This window comes from Pseudonaja textilis, chromosome 3 (genome assembly GCF_049901715.1).
Source record: "Pseudonaja textilis isolate UNSWEBS1 chromosome 3, rPseTex1.2, whole genome shotgun sequence".
NCBI lineage: Eukaryota > Metazoa > Chordata > Lepidosauria > Squamata > Elapidae > Pseudonaja > Pseudonaja textilis.
This window is the reverse complement of record NC_141992.1, coordinates 105,358,873-105,377,759: the sequence shown is the minus strand read 5'-3', so window position 1 is coordinate 105,377,759 and position 18,887 is coordinate 105,358,873. Positions and strand designations below refer to the sequence as shown.

At 39.8% G+C, this 18,887-nt stretch overlaps 2 protein-coding genes and 1 pseudogene across 4 annotated transcripts in view; 1 reads left to right on the top strand and 2 right to left on the bottom strand.

The window, feature by feature from the left end:
• The window catches only part of LOC113438174 (mitotic-spindle organizing protein 2A-like), a 42,915-nt gene extending 32,672 nt beyond the window's left edge, over positions 1 to 10,243 (bottom strand). For all 3 annotated transcript variants that reach the window (XM_087932053.1, XM_026703449.2, XM_087932052.1), the window contains exon 1: positions 10,071 to 10,243. In XM_087932053.1, coding sequence (XP_087788179.1) covers positions 10,071 to 10,207 — 137 coding nt within the window. In that variant the 5' untranslated portion in view covers positions 10,208 to 10,243. The remainder of the gene's footprint in view (positions 1 to 10,070) is intronic.
• LOC148126253 (uncharacterized) lies at positions 1,582 to 4,366 on the bottom strand (annotated as a pseudogene).
• Positions 10,144 to 18,887, top strand: part of LOC148126252 (tumor necrosis factor ligand superfamily member 4-like) — a 97,306-nt gene continuing 88,562 nt past the window's right edge. Inside the window, exon 1 of the transcript XR_015743366.1 lies at positions 10,144 to 10,264. The gene's annotated coding sequence lies outside the window, so the exon portion shown is untranslated. The remainder of the gene's footprint in view (positions 10,265 to 18,887) is intronic.

Sequence of the window (18,887 nt, the reverse complement as noted above, 5' to 3'; positions counted from 1 at the left end):
TGCAACCCATAGTAGAAGGTTGAAAGAAAATAAAGAGGGATTCAGATCTCCTGAAGGGAGATGTCTGCTTAACATAAATCCACAAGGCCCTCCAAACATCGAGAGTGTGCTATCTTCTTTCTAATGCATGCACAGGATGCAGACAAAAATCAGGTAAGATTCCTGGGCTCTGTGGAACCTTTGGCATGAATGAAGGGTCTAGTCTTAACACAACATGGTTGGTGTGAAACACACAAGGGTCCTTCCTGACAGATAACGCTGCCAAGTCTGAAATCCTTCTGGCAGAAGTAATTGCTACTAGGAAGGCCACCTTGAAAGACAAAAACTGCAGGGAAGTGGATCTCAGTGGTTCAAATGGGGCCTCAGTCAGCAACTGCAGTACTTTAGAGAGGTCCCATGTCAGATATCGATGAATCACTGGAGGCCTCAGGTTTGTAGCACCCTTCAGAAACATATGGACTGTGGGATTTCTAGATAAAGATTCCACTCCCTCCAAGGATAGAACAGAGGACAAGGCTGCAACCTACCTCCACAACGTGTTAGGTGAAAGTCCCTTGTCTATGCCCTCTTGGAGGAAGTCCAGCACCTGGGCAATCGAGGCCCCAGTAAGGTCAATGTCAGACTTAGAACACCATTCGCTGAAGGCCTTCCAGGTTGCATTGTAGATATGATTGGTGGACGGTCTCTTGGAGGCTTGGATAGTTCTGATCACCTTGGAGGAATAATTGTCCCGGATCAGAGATCCCCGCTCAAACTCCAAGCAGTCAGTTGAAGCCACTGGGGCTCTGGATGCAATACTGGCCCCTGGCTGAGCAACACTCTGTCCTCCAATATCCTCCAAGATCTGGACGTGGAAAGGTTTACTAAGTCCACAAACCATGGCCTCCTGGGCCAGTGAGGGACTACAACAATAAGTTCTGCTCTTTCCCCCAACAGTTTCCGGATCACCCTCGGGATCAGGGGCAGAGGAGGAAAGGCATAAAGTAACTCCTGTGGCCAAGGGCTGCGTAAAGCATCTGTTCCCTCCACCCCGGAACCGCAAACCTGGAGTAGAATCTCAGGAGTTGCGTGTTGTCCTGGGAAGTGAAGAGATCCACAGCTGGCACTCCAAAGTGCTCTGACAGCTCCTGAAACAAAGCGGGGTACAAATGCCATTCTGCGTGGTCAATGGTGGCTCTGCTAAGCCAGTCAGCCATGCCTGCAATGTGCTCAGCTCTGAGTGATATCTGGTGTCTCTCTGCCCATAAGCAGAGTTGTTCTGCCTCTAGCATCAGTGGTCATGAATGTGTCCCACCTTGATGGTTAATATGCATCTAATATGCATCAATGTTGACACATTGTCAGTCAAAACTAGGATGTCCCTGTCTGAGACAACATCCTCCAAGTGTTTCAGGGCCAGATAAACTGCCGTAAGCTCTAGCCAATAAGTATTATGGCCCAAATCCGCCCTGGACCATTGTCCCTGGACCACCCTGGATTGAATATGGCTCCCCAGCCATAAAGACTGGCATCCGTGGTCAGTACTAACCTGTCAGGATCCCTGAATAAAAGTCCCAGGGAAAGGGCCTCAGATGACCACCATCATAAGGATATAAAGACCTGCGGAGTTAATCTGACCTGTAGAAGGAAACAACTCCTACCTGTCTTCTGATAAGGGAGAAGAAACCATTGGAGCACCCTGGCATGCAATCTGGCCCAGGGCACAATATTAATGCATATCATTTTCCCCAGGAGCTTGGAAAGCGTAGCCAGGGATATTCTATGTTTAGATTTTACTTGCCAAATATACTCCCTGATACTCTCCTGACGTTTCTGGGATAAGGACACCTTGCAGGAAATGGTATCTATTACAGCTCCCAGATGGAGTAGAATATTGGTGGGGGTGAAGTGGCTTTTGGCCTTGTTGACAGAGAAGCTATGCTCCTGGAGCACCTGAATGGTGATTTCCAAATCTTCTGTTGCTCGAGATGGGGAGGATGACTGGACCAGTATATCATCTGGGTAACACTGGGCTCTTAATGGGATTGCCTTAAGATGGGCTGCCAGGGCTACCAACAGTTTTGTAAATGTTCTGGGGGCTGATGAAAGCCCAAACAACAAGGCCCTGTATTGATAATGCCTCCCATTACAACAGAACCTGAGGAACTGTCTATGGGCCAGAAGAATAGGGACATGAAGGTAGGCCTCGGTTAAATCTATGGAGGTCAGGAAATCCTCCTCCCTAATTCCCTCCAGAATTGACTGGAGAGAATGCATCTTAAACTGCCTGTATTTCACCCAGTGGTTAAGACACTTCAAGTCCAGAATTGCCCTCCATCCCCGCGAGGCTTTGGGAATTACAAACAAGGTGAAATAAAATCACATGCCCTGTTGGCCCCCAGGCACCGGCTGAATAGCCTGGATGCAGGTGCTGAATAGCTGTTTCCATAAGGACCTTTCTCTCTCTATTTCAAGAGACAGGACAAAGAATAAAAAACCTTGGGAGTATAGAAAGGAATTCTATAGAAAGACCCGAGTGGACCGTTTCCAGGACCCAGGTGTCTGTGGTTATTTCCTCTCGACGCCTGGCAAACAAAGGCCAGATGTCCCCCAATGGGAGGGTTGACATCAGATTTATCTGGGGCATCAGAAGGGATGACTCCCAGCCCCTCGAAAGGGCCGTTTATTGTTGAATGGGCGAATTCTGCCTGTCCTGTCCTGGGGTTGATCCTACCTGGGGATGAAAGGCCTCTGGGGTCTAGAAAACCCCACTCCTGCTTCAGGGGTCCTATAATAGGAGCGTCTGAGATAGGGTGTTGATCAGAATCCACCCATTCTGGATCTGAATGGCAAGACCTTCCCCTTGTCCTTGGAGTCCACCAGTACCGTGTCCAGAGCCTCTCCAAATAATTTATCCCCCTTAAAGGGGGCAGTGGCCAATCTCCACTATCAGCCTGCCATTGGCTGAGCCAGAGCAGGCAGCGAGAGGCTACAGTCCCATCTATTGCCTTAGAGGCAAATCTGGCTGCACTGAGAGTGGCATCAAGAGAGAATTCTACCGCTGCTAGGAGTTTGTTGATATGCTGGTGGGACCTGACATCATCCAGTGGAATTCTCTCTTGCAGCTCTTGAAGTCAGATGAGAGAGGCCCTCTTGAAAGATGCGGCCGTGGAGGCCTTCACTGCCCATGCTCTGACAGGTGTGTTCTCTGCAACATTTGTTCAGCCCTCTTGTCCCCAGCTTTCAGCGAGTCCTCAGGCTCCCCAGGAATATCAGTGTTGGCTTGTAGGGCCACAACTGGGGCGTCAACAGCGGGTACTTCCAGGGCCTTGAAGAGATCATCTCCCATGTTGAACATTTTCTTGTCCAGGGAGGAAGGGCTTGGACTCGACCCAAGGGATGACCACTGCCTTTGGATGACCATGATGAACATCCTTGGCACAGGGATGACATCTGCTGTTACTGTTTTTTCCGAAAATAGTGGGTCATTGGGGTCTTCAGAAGGGTCTGTAGGCTCCTGTGGTTCAGAAATCAAGCCCCACCCCGTGGCTTTTTTAGCCTTGAAGAGGAACAACCTGAATATGGCTGGTTGGAACAGGCCTGGCATAGAGATTTGGTCAGCATTGTTTAGGCCTTCATCATCTGAATAATTTCTGTCCATCAGTTGACCACTGTCAGATGGGATGGAGTGGGAGCTTTCAGCAGGCGCATAGAACCCTGATCCTGAATGCAGAGAAAGATCATCCTCTTGATGACACCTATCTCCTACTACGTCTTGATGATGAAATTGAAGCCTCCGAAAGTGAACATCTGGTCTGCTTCAAGACAGCTTGACACACTTTGCTTTACTGCCTCAGTTAAAAGAGCCTGCATATTAATTTGGAATTCAGGTTCCTGCCCCCTGACTGGTCTAAGTCCATCTGACATGGAGTAAACCTGGCCTTAGGGGGCAGTCTGGGTCTCTGGGCTGGAACTGGCAGTTGCCCTGTTGCTGGCCAGGCTGAAAAGAAATTTCTAATCTCAGAGGCTTCAAGAGGCTCTTGCAGCAAATCCTGCTCTTCAGCTCCCCCTGTGGCCATTTCTGTTACTACACTCCTGTCAGTTTGCAGCTGCCTATCTCCTCTTAATAACAGTCACTCCTCATTTAGGCAAGAAGCTGTGTTAGGTGCCATTTCTGAAGAAGTTTGGGCCGCTTCTTTTCCTCTAGCCCACAACTTGTCAAGAGCCTTGTCCTTACGGTACTCGTCCTGCTCAGCTGCCTTGGAACTCTTTCGAGCCCCTGCAGCCTTGTCCTTTGGCTTGAGGCTATTATATAAAGACATCTGGTCTCGGGCTGCTGGGCTTAAAGAGCATGACAACCTGTGAGCCTTCTCCTCCACTCTCCTGACCATGCGGCTAGCATTCTGTGGTAATTCCACCATTTTTTACCCCGACGCTGTTAATCTGGAGTTTCCAAAAACTAGTTCTGCTGCTTTCCTAGTGCTATTCTATCGAAGGGCTACTTTCCCTACCTGATCTGTTAGGCTGTAAGGTGATTTCTGCCTTCACTGTAGTCTTCTGCCCCTTTAATGTTGCCATGGTACAAACTGGCGTCTGCAGCAGCCATTTCAAGCTGCTGAGAGCCTTCCCAAGCCAAAGCTTGGGGATACGGCATGGATGGTGTTTCTACACACCTCTTGCAAAAATACCTCTGCACGATGTAGATCGGCCTTCAGCTGATCCGTTATCTGACGGCCTGGGCCAAAGCCCCGACTGCGCTGCCTTTGACAGCTGTCAAATGAGTACACCGGTTCCCAGTTGAAATAGTATTCAGAATTGGTGATCTTTTCCTCTATTTTTTCAATTAAATTGATTTAAAATTTGGTTCTTTTAGGAGAAGAAATTAACATGTCATCCAGCTAGCTGACTGAGTCAATTTCTGGGATGTTCCTAGCAACAGGGGAAGTGTCCTCAAAATTTTGACAGACTCAGTCCAATCAGCAAACGGTGACTGATTATCCAATCTTGAATGCTATCTCCACCACAATGGAGAAAATTCCTTAATGCATTTATACATACCGACCAAAGCGGCTACCTACCTAAAAGGCAGATGAAGAACAATATGAGAAAGATGTTTGACATATTAGAATTTTACAAAGCACATAATGAAAAACAAGTGGCACTGCTTTTCATAGATGCCCAAAAGGTATTTCATAATGTAAAGTGGGAATTTATAATACAGCAATTAAGACACATTGGGAACAGATTTATAAACACAATTGGAGCAATATATACAAAACAAAAGGTCAAAGTAGTAATCAATGAAGAGGTGACATGAAGCTTTACAATAGAAAAAGGTACAAGACAAGGTTGCCCACTATCCCCATTGCTGTTCATTCTAACATTAGAAGTAACATGATGAGAAATATTTGGAAAGAAGAACAAATTAAAGGATTGGAAATCAGACAAGAACAATATAAACTACAAGCCTTCGCAGATGATCTAATCTTTATTCTGGAGGAGTCTTTAAAGTTAGTGTGAAACTCACGGAGGAACTGACAGAATATGGAAAAGTAGGAGGTCTGAAAATAGGGCAAAAACTAAATGTTGGTCAAGAACATGACAAATAAACAAAAAGAAGAATTAAGGAGAGAAATGGATATTCAAGCACCATGTTTCTCACAAAATAAGGCCAGGCCTTATTTTTTTTTGACCCCCGAAAAAATGGCTAGGCCGTCTTTTCGGGGGTGACTTAATTTCCTCCCCCACCCTCAGCAGCCCATATGCACTCCCCTCGCCGCGAGGTTGCTTCTATCGGCCGACAAAAACTCCCCAAAGGCAGAGTCCCCAGCTGCTTTGGGGCGAGGTGTGGCTGCCCGTGTCCCCTCGCCTTTAGGCAGTCTTTTTCAGGCGATGGAAGCTCCCCAAGTGCAGTCACCAGCCACTTCGATCGGCCGAGCAATTCTTTAAATTACCTCTTTCCCAAAAACTCTGACCCTTTACTTCCATAGTATAAATGTGACTGCAGGAAAAACAAAGATTGATTTGAGTTACAAACAGATGCCATGGGTGTGCCCCAAACTGCCTTTTTCTTTTTGAAGCTGAAATGCTGCATTAATACCATGTTTTCCCCAAAATAAGAACTGGTCTTATTTACTTTTTGACCTCAAAATAAGCAGTAGGGCTTATTTTGGGGGAAACAGGATTTCAGGGTTATCAGTGTCAAATCCCTAAAGTGATACTGCCATTCAATTAGGAGAAGGGGGGGGGACCTTGAATATGATCCTTTATTATTTCCTCTGACAACTGCTATTTTATAACCTTTATCCTGGTGCCTGAGCCCCCTGAGATTTTCTCACCTTTTGGGGAATGTATTAAGGGGAAGGGCCATGTGCTACAACATCTTGCCTGTCAAATGGATTAACAGAGTTGGCAGAGATCTTGTAGGTCATCTAGTCCCTGCCCAAGCAGGAGACCCTACACCATTTCTGACAAATGGCAATCCAGTCTCTTCTTGAAAGTCTCAAATGATGAAGCTCTCATGACTTCCGAAGGCAAGCTGTTCCACTGGTTGATTGTTCTCACTGTCAGAAAAGTTCTCCTTATTTCCAGGTTAAATCTCTTCTTGTTCACTTTCCATCCATTATTCCTTGTCTGGCCTACTAGTGCTTTAGAAAATAGCTTGACCGTTTCACTCTGAAATTTGGCAGAAGATGACCCTGGGAATGCCTGCTTATCTGGTTCTCAGCACAGCTATTGCAATAACATCTTCACACCTGTGGATTAGCTGAATCCACACTGAACTGGAGGGAGGGGTTTCTAATGCCTTATTTCTAACTGTATTGCCTGGGGAAATTTAGAGTCTGCTTTGCCTTTGTCCTGCTTTCACTTCTGCTCAATAAAAGGTTTCTTTTGAAATACCCAGTTTCAAGAGTTAGGAGAGGCAGGTCCTTACAATCAGCCCGGCTGGGAAACACCCCTCCCCCACACACTCATGAGCCAACAAGCAAACCTAACCCTTAGTTAGTGCACTCTGGTGCTGTGCACTGCAGAAGGCACAGACCGGAAGGCAGGTGATCCCGACACATAGAGTGGAAGGCAGGCAATCCCAACACACTGCATGGGTTTCAGGCAATCTGAGATGCAAAGATGAGCCTCCTGTGGCTGCCGCTGCTCGGCTTTCCCACGACCCTTGCAACATGTCCAGATCACCTGCCTGACTCCTCTGTGCCTCAGCTTGTCTGCTGCCGGTGTTGCAAATATGATCCTCCCACAGCTCCCTGTTGCTCCAGCCCACCGCCGTTTGGCTTTCCCATGGCCTGCACGGCACATCCAGATTGCCTGCCTCCCTGCCTTTGCTTCTGTTTGCTGCTTGTACATACTCAACTCACCTGTGCTGCATGGGCTGCCGGCTGCTGCTGTTCACTGCCTATGCTGGCCACACCCACCCTTCACTAAGACTTATTTTTGGGATAGGGCTTATCAGGCATATGCATTAAAAACAGGCTGGTGCTTATTTTTGGGATAGGTTGTATTTTTGGGGAAATACGATATTTGTGTCAAGGTGATATATTATATCCATCTTTTTCATTCTATAATTTATATATACATTTTCAGGCAGATTCTTTATAAAAAGGATGGAAAATCAAGAGAATAGACTACAACCTACTACTTCATAAGATAGAAAAATATGGGTCAGGCAACATTACCACCAGATAAATTTGCAATTAGTTGGCTGCGCTCAACATGTAGTCCTCAATGGAACTACATCTATATGGAGGGAATTATGCAGTGGCGTACCTCAAGATACCTGTCTTAGGCCCACTACTCTGCAATACCTTCATAAACAATTTAGATGAGGAGATGGAAGAACTCATCAAATTTGCAGAGAATACCAAGCTGGCGGGAATAGCCAACATGCAGAAGATAGGTTGAATAAGGATTTTGACAGACTAGAATACTGGGCCCTGTCTAACAAAATGAAATTCAGTGATGAAAAAAATAAGATTTTACACTTGGGTGAGATAAACCAAACCACAATATAAAAAGATGTTGAGACTCTGGAAAGAGTGCAGAAAGGAGCAACAAAGATAACTAGGGGACTGGAGGCTAAAATATATGAAGAACAGTTGCAGGAATTTGGTATGTCTAGTCCATTGAAAAGAAAGATTATGAGGTGACATGATAGCAATGTTTGAGAGGCTGCCACAAAGAAGAGAAACTCAACCTATTTTCCAAAGCATCTGAAGGCAGGACAAGAAGCACTGGATAGGAGCTGTTATGTACTCCTGGCTACTTTCTTTGTAATCAGAGGCAAGCTCACCTGACCAATAATAACCAGAACCAAGACACAGTGAAGGCCTTTTGATTCAATTATTGCAACAGGGAGAAAAGCTTATCAAAGCTTTGTTCTCTCAAAGTTCCAGCACAACCTTATCCCAACTGCCATGTCCCTACTCGCTCCCTATTGGCTAAGGTACTATGAGGTTACATGCTTACCAATTCCCTCCTATATATTTCCTACAACATACCAAATCATACATATGTTCATTAAAATTGGGAGATAATTTATGCAAGGTGTGTTAAATACTATTCATCAGCTAATTAGACATGCTCAGTTGCCTGTTTTGAGTTCTAGGTCTTTTTATAGATTCTTAGAACAATAGATTTTGCCTATTTTTCAGTTTTAGCTTTGCCTTTCCTGTTTTCCAATTCAGTTCTCTTTCCCATTCGGTTAATTTTCCCTGGCTACTCATTTCCTCTTGCAATTATTTTTATAGCTTGTGTTCTTCATTTTCTCACTCTGAAGACCCAGCTAATTTTTGCCTGTGTGTAAGGACCAGCCTTTCCCCCCACCTTTCAAAATATAAATATGAACTCTTGAAAACTTTATATTTCAAAAGGAATCTTTTATTGAAGAGAGGTAAAGCAGATCAAAATTCAAAGCAGGGTCTGGGGTCCCTCAGGACATACAACTAAGATAAAGGGAATTAGAACCCCTCCCCACAGTACGGATTCCCCCAAACCGCAGGTGTGAACATGTTATTATCCCACTGTCTCTGAGAAATCAGATAAGGAAAGGTTCCCAAGAGTTATCTTCTGGTGCTGCAATCCACATGGCCCCTTCTCCCTTTTCATCCCTCAAAGAGGTGAGATTTTTCCAGACATCTGGGATGCCAGGCAACGGTTATAAATCATGTAAAAGGTTATACAAAGCCAATGTGAGAAATAGGATATTGAGGATACATGAAGAGGAAAAGAATTAAATGTATCAAATCAAATCCACCCCCACCCCCTTTTCTTCCATCAAAGAATGGCAGATACACAGATCTGACGCTGTGTTTATCTTATATCCTGCCTTTATATTACTATTTCTTGCTCATATCCATTGTAGATTCTTTGGCAAGCTTGATTTTCTACTCAGTAAGTTTCCACTGCACAGAAAACTTGATTGTCTCTGAAGATTCATCATATTGGTGCACACTTATCAGAAACTAACCAAGAAAAGAAGCAACCTAGAACTAAGGAGAAATTTCCTCACTCTGAGAGCAATCAACAAATGGAATGGCTTGCCTTCAGAAGTTGTAGGTGCTTCGTCATAGAGAGACTGGACAACCATTTGTCTGCAATGGTACAGACTCTATAGGGTCTCCTACTTGACAGGTTGGACTAGAAGACCTCCAACGTCCCTTCCAACTTCGTTATTCTGTTAATCTGACCATCGCCTTCAGTTCACCAATAACACCATCATATTACTTGATGGGCCCTATATAACTCTCATCAGTTTTTATTATCCCCAAGCTATATATTAAATTGCAGTCTAAGAAATAGGAACTCCAGTGCATTTTATTATGCAGGCTAGAGTTATAATTTGCAGGGAAAACTTAAATGGTCAGAGTGAACGGTAGACACACCTCTTCAGGAAGATTCAATGTTATCTATCGAGAAGAAAACAAATTAAATGCTTTAGTAACTGTAATCTAATTGGACGAAAAAGTCTGCTGTACTATCTTCCATCTATCTCCTTCTGGAGGGAAAGAAAAGCGGGTGAGACAATACCCCGAAAGAGCAATGGCCACAAGCTTCCAAGACTTCAGCCTCTGACCACTCACTTAAACACTTCAGGGTCAATGCCGCTCCCCGCAGCCTGCGCAAGTTCAAATAGTTCCGCTTCTTCCGCAGTAAGAAGTTTCCGCCGAGCTCGCGATCCCATGGCTGTGCCCCCCTTCAGTAATCCTGCCGTGTCCATCACCGACCCGATACTCCAGAGGCACAATCTGACCTCACATTCACTTCCGTGCGCAAGGTATCTCGGGATGGCTTTTATTTAATGAGGAACAGAGGGACGCGTAATTTCTCTGAAAGCCGGTAGATCTAAACAGTAGAGTTCTCATTTGATACTCTGAAGCTGCACTTTTCTCCTTCGGCGTATGTTTTTCACTCGTAAGCAGGATATGATCGATGGTAGCAGATGAAAAAAAAAATAGTAACATGGAGTGCTCCATTTTCAGATCATGCCTCTCCTCTCATTTTATATTCTCTCCACTACCACGATGTCCGAACAACTTCGTTTACATAAGCTCTTAATGAAACCCTTGAAATTATTTTACAGTTTGCAATTGATTTTCCTGGAAGTCAAAAAAACACTTCTATATTTTGATAAAGCACGGTGTGGTTGCACCCAATAGTGAGAAAAGTCAAGGTTGATGCCAGGGCATACGTATTAAAATAAATAAGTTAAAATAAAGAACAAAGTTAAAGGTAATGAGATTTCTGATTCAATTACTAATTTAGTTTTTAAGTTGACAAATTCCTACGCTAAAATTTACAGTAGTTTCCATTAAAAACCAAGTTCTGTGGTTTTAATATAGTTGTGAAGTGGGAGACATACTGCTGCTGAATCAAAAGCATGTTTGATTAGACAGAAGCTCAGAGTTCAGTAGTATTTGCTCCTAATTACAACAATTTATTATTTGTTCACCTTGTTTGCTTGGTTGGTCTTGTATCCAATGTATCATGCTGATCCAAAAACAGTAAGTCAAAGCAGTAAACATTGCTTTTCTCACTGTAACATATTTAAGCATATGGAATTGGCAGTGGAATCTCATTTAAGTATTGCAAGTTGGATAAGAAGAAAGCCTGAGAGAAGCAGATTCTATTCTGCCATTTTGGAGGCATATGCAGAATGCATAGGGGTTTCACAGCTAGAAATATAGAAGTACCTTTTCATCTGTCAATTTATCTGCTAGTCCAAAATGTAGCATCTGCTCTTGAGCTAGTCCTGACAAAAGCTGTGCCAAATACAAAGGGATTGTATCAGGAACTGTAGCAGAGAGACAAGATTGAGATTCATGATGAAATCTTAATAATATGCAAAAAGATCTATTAAAATTTCTTTCTGAAAGTTAGACTTTCTGAAAAACTTACTCTCATCCAAAAGGAAGAGGAGGGAACCAGAGGGTCAGCTACTGAACTTAATTCTTACTAACACAGATTAAATAATAGAGGGAGTTGAAGTTGCAGGAACCTTGGGGGACATGTCAAACTGGAATTCTCAATACAGTGCATACACAAATTAAATCAGACTAGTGGCTTAGATTTTAAAAGAGCTAACTTAAACTAACTTAGAGCTTGGAAAGGATTCCATGGATGAAAATCTTAAAGTAAAAAACAACTTAAGCTTGGGAAACTTTGAAAAATGTTTGGAAAAAAAAAGTTCAATCCAGCACAATACCATTGAAAAAGAAAATTAAGATATCCAAGTAGAAACCAGCACAGTTGCATAAAGAACTGATAAACTGAAAGACAACAAGGAGACGTATAAAAACTGGAAAGAAGGACACATATCTAAGACAGAAAACCAGCATAGAGGCCAATCCAGAAGAAGAAACTCCTGGGACATTATTTTACCAAGAGTATAAAACTTTACTGAATAAACCACATTGGCACAGAAGAAGCAAAACCAGCTCTGAGTCTCCCATGCAAAAGCAAGAGTAGTTAATCCCCCCTTTTCCCTATGGGCCGCTCACAATCCAAAATGTCCACAGATGCTTATTTTGTTATGAGAAACAGTCTGCAACATCGGGACTTCTGCTTGGTGGGATGCTAGCAATGTCTCATGGTGCTGACAGACGCTTCAATACCATTCTCCTTCCCTTGCATTCCAACCATTCCCCTCCCAGTTATTGTCAAGCTGCAGGCAAAGTGGAAATGTAGATGAAAGTGCAAATCAGTCTTGACAAAAGTCTGGAAAGCTAAATCTCAGAATGAAGTAAGATGTCAATACAAATAATAAAAATAATATTTTAACAAGTAAAAGACCCCCAAAACTCAAGAAAACAATTGGGCCACTAATGCAAGGAAGTGACAGGCAGCAGGGAGAAAGCAGAGCTGTTTAATTCATTCTTTTTCTTTTTAAAGTTTTATTGTTTTTTAAGACAAACATAGACAAACAAACCATAAAAACATCAAGCCATCTTCCATATATATACATACAGTGTGTCGGTTGGTTTACAAATTGTTTTGTGCTTCCACTTCGTAGTCTTCAATTACAATTACATTGTATATATTCTCATATTGTCAATCAAATTTTCCTAAATACATTAATATCATTATTAATCATTTGACTATACTATTATTCATGTTTTACAAGATAATCCATATTTTATTTTATTTGTTTTGTGACAGTTCATATTATCTTCTCAGATCTATTCTACAATCATTTTGTAGATATAATAAAAAATACATTTTATATATTCATTATGTTCTAAAAATCTACATATTTCATTACCATGTTTTATTGTCTAACCATTGATAAAATAGATCCCAAATTTTATAAAATTGTTTATCATCTTGTTCTCTGATTTCAAATGTCAATCTACTCATTTCAGCACATTCCAATATTTTCTTAATAATTTCCTCCTGTGATGGTATTTTCTCATTTTTCCAGTTTTTGGCAAATACAATCCTAGCCACTATTAATACATTTACAATCAGGTATTTGAATTCTTTACTATATATTTCAGGTAAAATTCCCACTAAAAATATCTCTGGTTTCATGTCTATATGCTTTTTTGTCATTTTTTCCAACCATGTGTGGATTTTAGTCCAATATTTTTTGGTATCTGCACAAGTCCACCACATATGGTAATATGAGCCAGGTACTTGATGACATTTCCAACATTTTTCAGATTTGTTCTTGAACATTCTTGCTATTCTTGTTGGGGGGAAATGCCACCTGTAAACATCTTATACGAATTTTCTTTATATGCTGTTGACAATGTCATTTTGTAATTTTGAGACCACAATTTTTGCTATTTCTCTAGATCAATCCCATATCCAAAATTCTTCCCCCAAGCAATCATTGTTTCTTTAACTAGTTCTTCTTCTAGTTTAATTTCTAATAGATATCCATACAATTTTTTGATCACCTTTTCATCAGTACCTGTCAAAATCTTATCTAAGTCAGTCAATTTATTATAGAAACCTTCTGTTTTAGAATCTTTATCATACCTTGAATGTATTTGCTCATATGAAAACCAATTCATCTTTATACCTTGTTCTTCTTATTTTTGCATAGATTTAAATTCACCCTTTTCATTCAATATTTCACCATATCTATTTGTTCCTTTTTGTATGTTATAGGATAGGTAAAAGTTTCAATAGTTGATAGCCAGACCGGAATTTTCAAATAACATTTCCTTTTAGTCTTCTCCCAGTTTAACCACAGATACCATAAAAAAGCATGCCACCCCAACAATAGATCATGTCCTTCTAATGTCAACAATCTAGCATTTCTTAATGTTATCCATTCCTTAACCCACATCAAATTTGTAGCTTGGTAGTACAGCTGCCAATTAGGCAAATCAAATCCTCCTCTTATTCTAGTATCTTGCAAAAGTGATAATTTTATTCTCACTTTCTTACCTTGCCATATATATTTCAGCACAATTTTATTTAAATCTTCAAAATAATCTTTTCCAAGCCTAATTGGAATTGTTTGAAACAAATATAAAATTCTGGGTAATATATTCATCTTGATTGTTGATATTCTCCCTATTAATGACAGTTGTAAATTTTCCCATTTCACTAAATCTAGCGCTATCTGTTGCTTAAGTTTAATATAGTTATTCTCTTTTAGTGTACTACATCTTGCTGTCAAATGTATCCCAAGTACTTGATATTATTCATTATCTGGATTTTTAATACATCCGCCAGTTCTTCCTTTTGTCTTTATAACATATTCTTTGTCAAAATCTTTGTTTTGTCTTTATTTATTTTCAAACCAGCCACCTTCCCATATGTCTCTATCTTTTCTATCAATTTTGGTGCTGTTTCTAGAGGGTCTTCTAAGATGAAAACCAGATCATCTGCAAATGCTTGCAATTTAAATTCTTTTTTAATTTTCATCCCTTTTATGTCCTTTTCTTCTCTAATGTTTCTGTTTAGCACTTCCAAGGTTAACACAAACAACAAGGGTGACAGTGGGCACCCTTGTCTTGTTCCTTTTCTTATATCAATAGAGTCTGTTAATTCTCCCTCTATCATTACCTTTGCTGTTTGCTTATGATATATAGCTTGTATTGCTTGGATGAATTTTTTACCAAAACCCATCTGTTCCAGCTGTAATAACATGAATCACCAATTCACATTGTCAAATGCCTTCTGTGCATCTAAGAATACCAAAGCCATTTGTTTTTCAGGGTGTGCCTCGTAGTATTCCAAAGTGTCCAAAATTACTCTCATATTTATTGTCTTTAATTTGTCTCTGGCAGAAATCCATTTTGGTCAGAGTGAATAAAATTATTTAGGTATTTTTTAAGTCTTTCTGCCAATATTGAAGCAAAGATTTTATAATCTGCATTTAGTAGGGAAATAGGTCTGTAATTCTTAATTTGTAATGGGTCGGCCTCTTCTTTTGGGATAAGTGTAATATAAGCTTCTGACCATGATTTAGGTATCTTCTTCTTTGACATAACTTCATTCATAACTTCTAGCAATAGAAGATTCAACGATTCTTGTAGTGTTTCATAAAATTCCACCGGAAGTCCATCTGGGCCTGGTGCCTTTCCATTGTTTTGCTTCTTAAGTGCTTCAGTTAACTCCATCATCGTTATATTGCTTTCTAACATTATTTCAATCTCTTTAGGTATCTGGGGTAGGTTAGCATTCTGTGAGTACTGTTTAACTCTTTCATCATCAATATTCTTTTGTGCATATAGTTTCCCATAATAGTCTTGTATAATTTCCTTCTTCTCTTTACTTCCATAGCAAACTTGGCCTTGATCATCTATTAATTGCAATATTTTCCTTGATTCTTTCTCCTTTCTCAGTTTATATGCTAATCATCTACCTGGTTTATTTGCATCTTCAAAATAGTTCTGTTTCGTGCCTCTGATTTTCTGTGCTAATTCTTTTTCCATTAATCCCATTTTATGTTTAATTATATCCATTTTTAACTTAATGTCCTTTTTCTGTGGCATTCTCTGTAACTCTTTTTCAAGTTCTTTATACTCATCTTCTAATGCCTTAGAGGCTAGTCTTTTCGTGATATTTCTTTTCCTTGTATAGTCTATTATCAAGCCTCTGGCATATGCCTTCATTGTATCCCATACAGTCTGCGTTGATGTATTCTTTTTTATTTTCTTTAAAGAAAAAAGCCAGTTCTTTCTCCATCCTCTGTATGAAGTCTTTTTCTTTTAATATAATATTATTTAACATCCATCTAGATCTTCCTCTTTGTCCTTTCCATTTAATTGTCATTGGATTATGATCTGCCCAAATACTTGTTTCAATATTTATTTCTTGCATATTGGCTAACAATTCTGTTGACATACATATCATATCTATTCTGGACCATGATAAATGTCTGTTTGAATAGAAAGTGTATTGTTTAGTCTTAGCTTTTCTTTCTCTCCATGCATCTTTTAGGTTTATTTCATCTGTCATTTTAAAAAAGGATTTAGGGAGAGGCTTTCTTGTTTTGCTTTGTTGTTTTCTGTGTTGTATAGTCCAATTTATTGTCTACAATTCCATTGAAGTCTCCCATCATAACAATATTAAAATAGTCCAGTTCAATTATTTTTATACATAGTTTTCTATAAAATTCTTCTTGATTGTCATTCGGGGCATAGATTGCGATCAGGAGTGTTTTCATATTATTGTCCATTATTTCCACCATTAATATTCTTCCATCATCATCTGTATCAATCAATTTCACTGGGATAATATCTTTAATGTATAAAACCACTCCTCTTTTCTTGCATTGAGTCAAAGAAGTAAATATTTTCCCTAACCTGGCTGTATCAACAGTTGTTCATGTTGCTTTTTAATATGTACTTCTTGTAGGCATATTATATCAAATTTTAATTTCTCTAATTTATGGAAAGTTTTCCTTCTTTTAGCAGCTGAATTAAGTCTGTTTATGTTAATTGTAATCAGTTTTTTCTCTTCCATGTTTATACTTTATAAGTAGGTTTAGCAGCTCTTGTAGATCTTTGGTTCATGTTGTTCCTTAACTTCCACCTTTCCACCTACTGCACCTTCTTCTTTTTCAGTCGCTATTTGGCAATCCTCTTGGAATTCAATTAGTGACATTTCTTTTTCTGTCTCCTCCTCTCTCCCTCCAAAGTATTCAGTATAAAACGATTCAGCTCTCTCAATTGAATCAATTCTATGTTTCTGTTCTTGCCATGTGAACATTAAACCTTCTGGAATCAGCCATCTATAATTCACCTCTTTTTTAAGTAGAATTTTGTCAGGAATCGGTATTCTCTTCTCATTTCTCTCACTCTTCTGGGCACTTGTTTCAGGACCACAATCTCCTTATCTTTATGTTTCAATGTTTTCTCTCTTGCCACCTGAAATATTTGTGTTTCAATGGCTTTCTTTGTAAATCTGATGTGAACTTCTCTCGGTAAGCTATTTCTCATTGCATATCTTGTGAAGACTCGAAAAACCTCGTCTATTCCATCCATCATCTTCTCTTTAGTTATTTCCAGAGCTTCAGCCAAGATTTCTATCATTATCTCAGCTATGTTTTGTCTCTTTTCTTCCTCTATGTTTTGAAATCTGAGATAAAATTCTGATCTATCCATCTCCCATCTCAGCATCCCACTTTTATCTTGTTCAACCACTGTTAATCTGTCATCAATATCTCCAATCTTCTTATCTCTTTGTCTTCTTCTTCAATTTTTTTTAAATTTCTCATCATACTTCATCATCATTTCTTGAATATTCTCCACCTTTTCATCAGTTTTTTTCTATTCTCCTTTCAATATTCTCTGTTCTTACTTGTATGCTTTGAATTCCTTGCATTATCATCTGCAATGTCACCTTTTCCTGTTCTTTTTCTTGTAACATCGTCTGTATTGAGCGTTGTCCTCCAGATGGTGAAGAGGAAGAAGTAGGAATTGAAGAACCAGCCGCTGTTAGTTTCCTGCTCATTTCAGACAGTTCAAAATCTTCAGGTTCTTCTAGACCTTAATCCACTTGTGAAATAGCCAATTGTAAATCCAAGTAAAAATAGTGGAAAAAAAGAAGCAAGATAGAAAAAAAAAAGATTTCTTCAGGTTCTTGTATACCTTAATCCAATTGATTAGTTAAATAGCAGTAAAAGCTCAAAAAAGGAAGAAGAAAAAAAACATAAATAAAGGAAAAAATTATTAAATCTTGTAGAAGGTAAAAAAATAAAAACTAAAAAACTAAAAAGAAAAAGGAATTTCTTCAGGTTCTTCAACACCTTAATCCAATTAAAAAGTCTCAGGTATGAAAAAGTATACAAAAAGGAAGCCACAAAAAAAAAAAAAACAATATGGAAGGTAGATTAAAAAATGCAGAAGAGGGAGAGAGGGGGAAAAAGAAAAAGCCTTCTCCCTTAAAAAAAAAAAGAAGGAAAACATTAATACTAAGACTTTTCCTTTAAAATAAAATGCAAAAATAAAAATTAGGCTCCAAAAACAAAAAGAAAGACAAAAGCAGGTTCCAAAAGTCCAGAGATCCAAATAAGTATTACAAATAATAAGCTGGTTAGGAGGGGGTGTGAGGAATAGCCCAACTTAAAAAAGAGAAAGAGAACACACTGCACTTATTTAGTTATCCAAGGCTTTTGTTAATTTTTATAGCTCTCTTCTCTAGAATCTTATCATCTTTTTTCTGTATACTTCAACACCAGACTCCAGATACTGATAGAAACCCAGAAGAGCACCTGCAATAACACTCTCCCATGCTCTTCCCTCTATCTTATCAGACAGGCTCACTCCTTGAAAAGAAGTCTCCACTTTCTCCGCTTTGGTCAAAAGAGAAAAAAAGAGAAACAATATTTCTAAGCCTCTAGTTGGCAGTGTTACAAAGTTTCCTCTGTTTTCACTTTCCCCCTCCTTTTCCAAACAGATTATTATAAAAAAATTAATTAAAAAGGAAAAAGGGTTTAGAGAGAAAAAAAAGGCTAAAAGGGGATCTCTAGCCTAAAATATTGTAAAGACAAAAAGGAGAAGAAACAAAAATGAAAAATAAGATAGAAAAAAAGACCACTCCAGTTCAAAGTAAAAAATCGTATACAAAAAGTCCCCCCTCCCAAAATTAATTTGACTTCCCGTTTAAAATTGCCGCTTAATTACTTCTGTCTGAGATTTTACAGATTCTTTCTTTTCCTTAGGGTGTCCTTTTAAATCTTAAAGTAAAGAAAAACTTATCACCAAACGGGCACACTTTCTCTTTCTATCCTCTTCCGTTTCGGAGCTGTCCCAACTTCAGCAGCTTTAATGGCTGCCTCTTTGCCGCTGGCAAAAAGAGCTTCTTCTGGATCTACCAGGGACTTTGCAGTGTCTCTGGGATCGACAGGATGTGCTCTTTACATTCACCGTGTCTTCGGGATGGTTTAGGTCCGTTTGGACCATCCAGTAGCAAAGATATCGACAGCAATCTCAGAC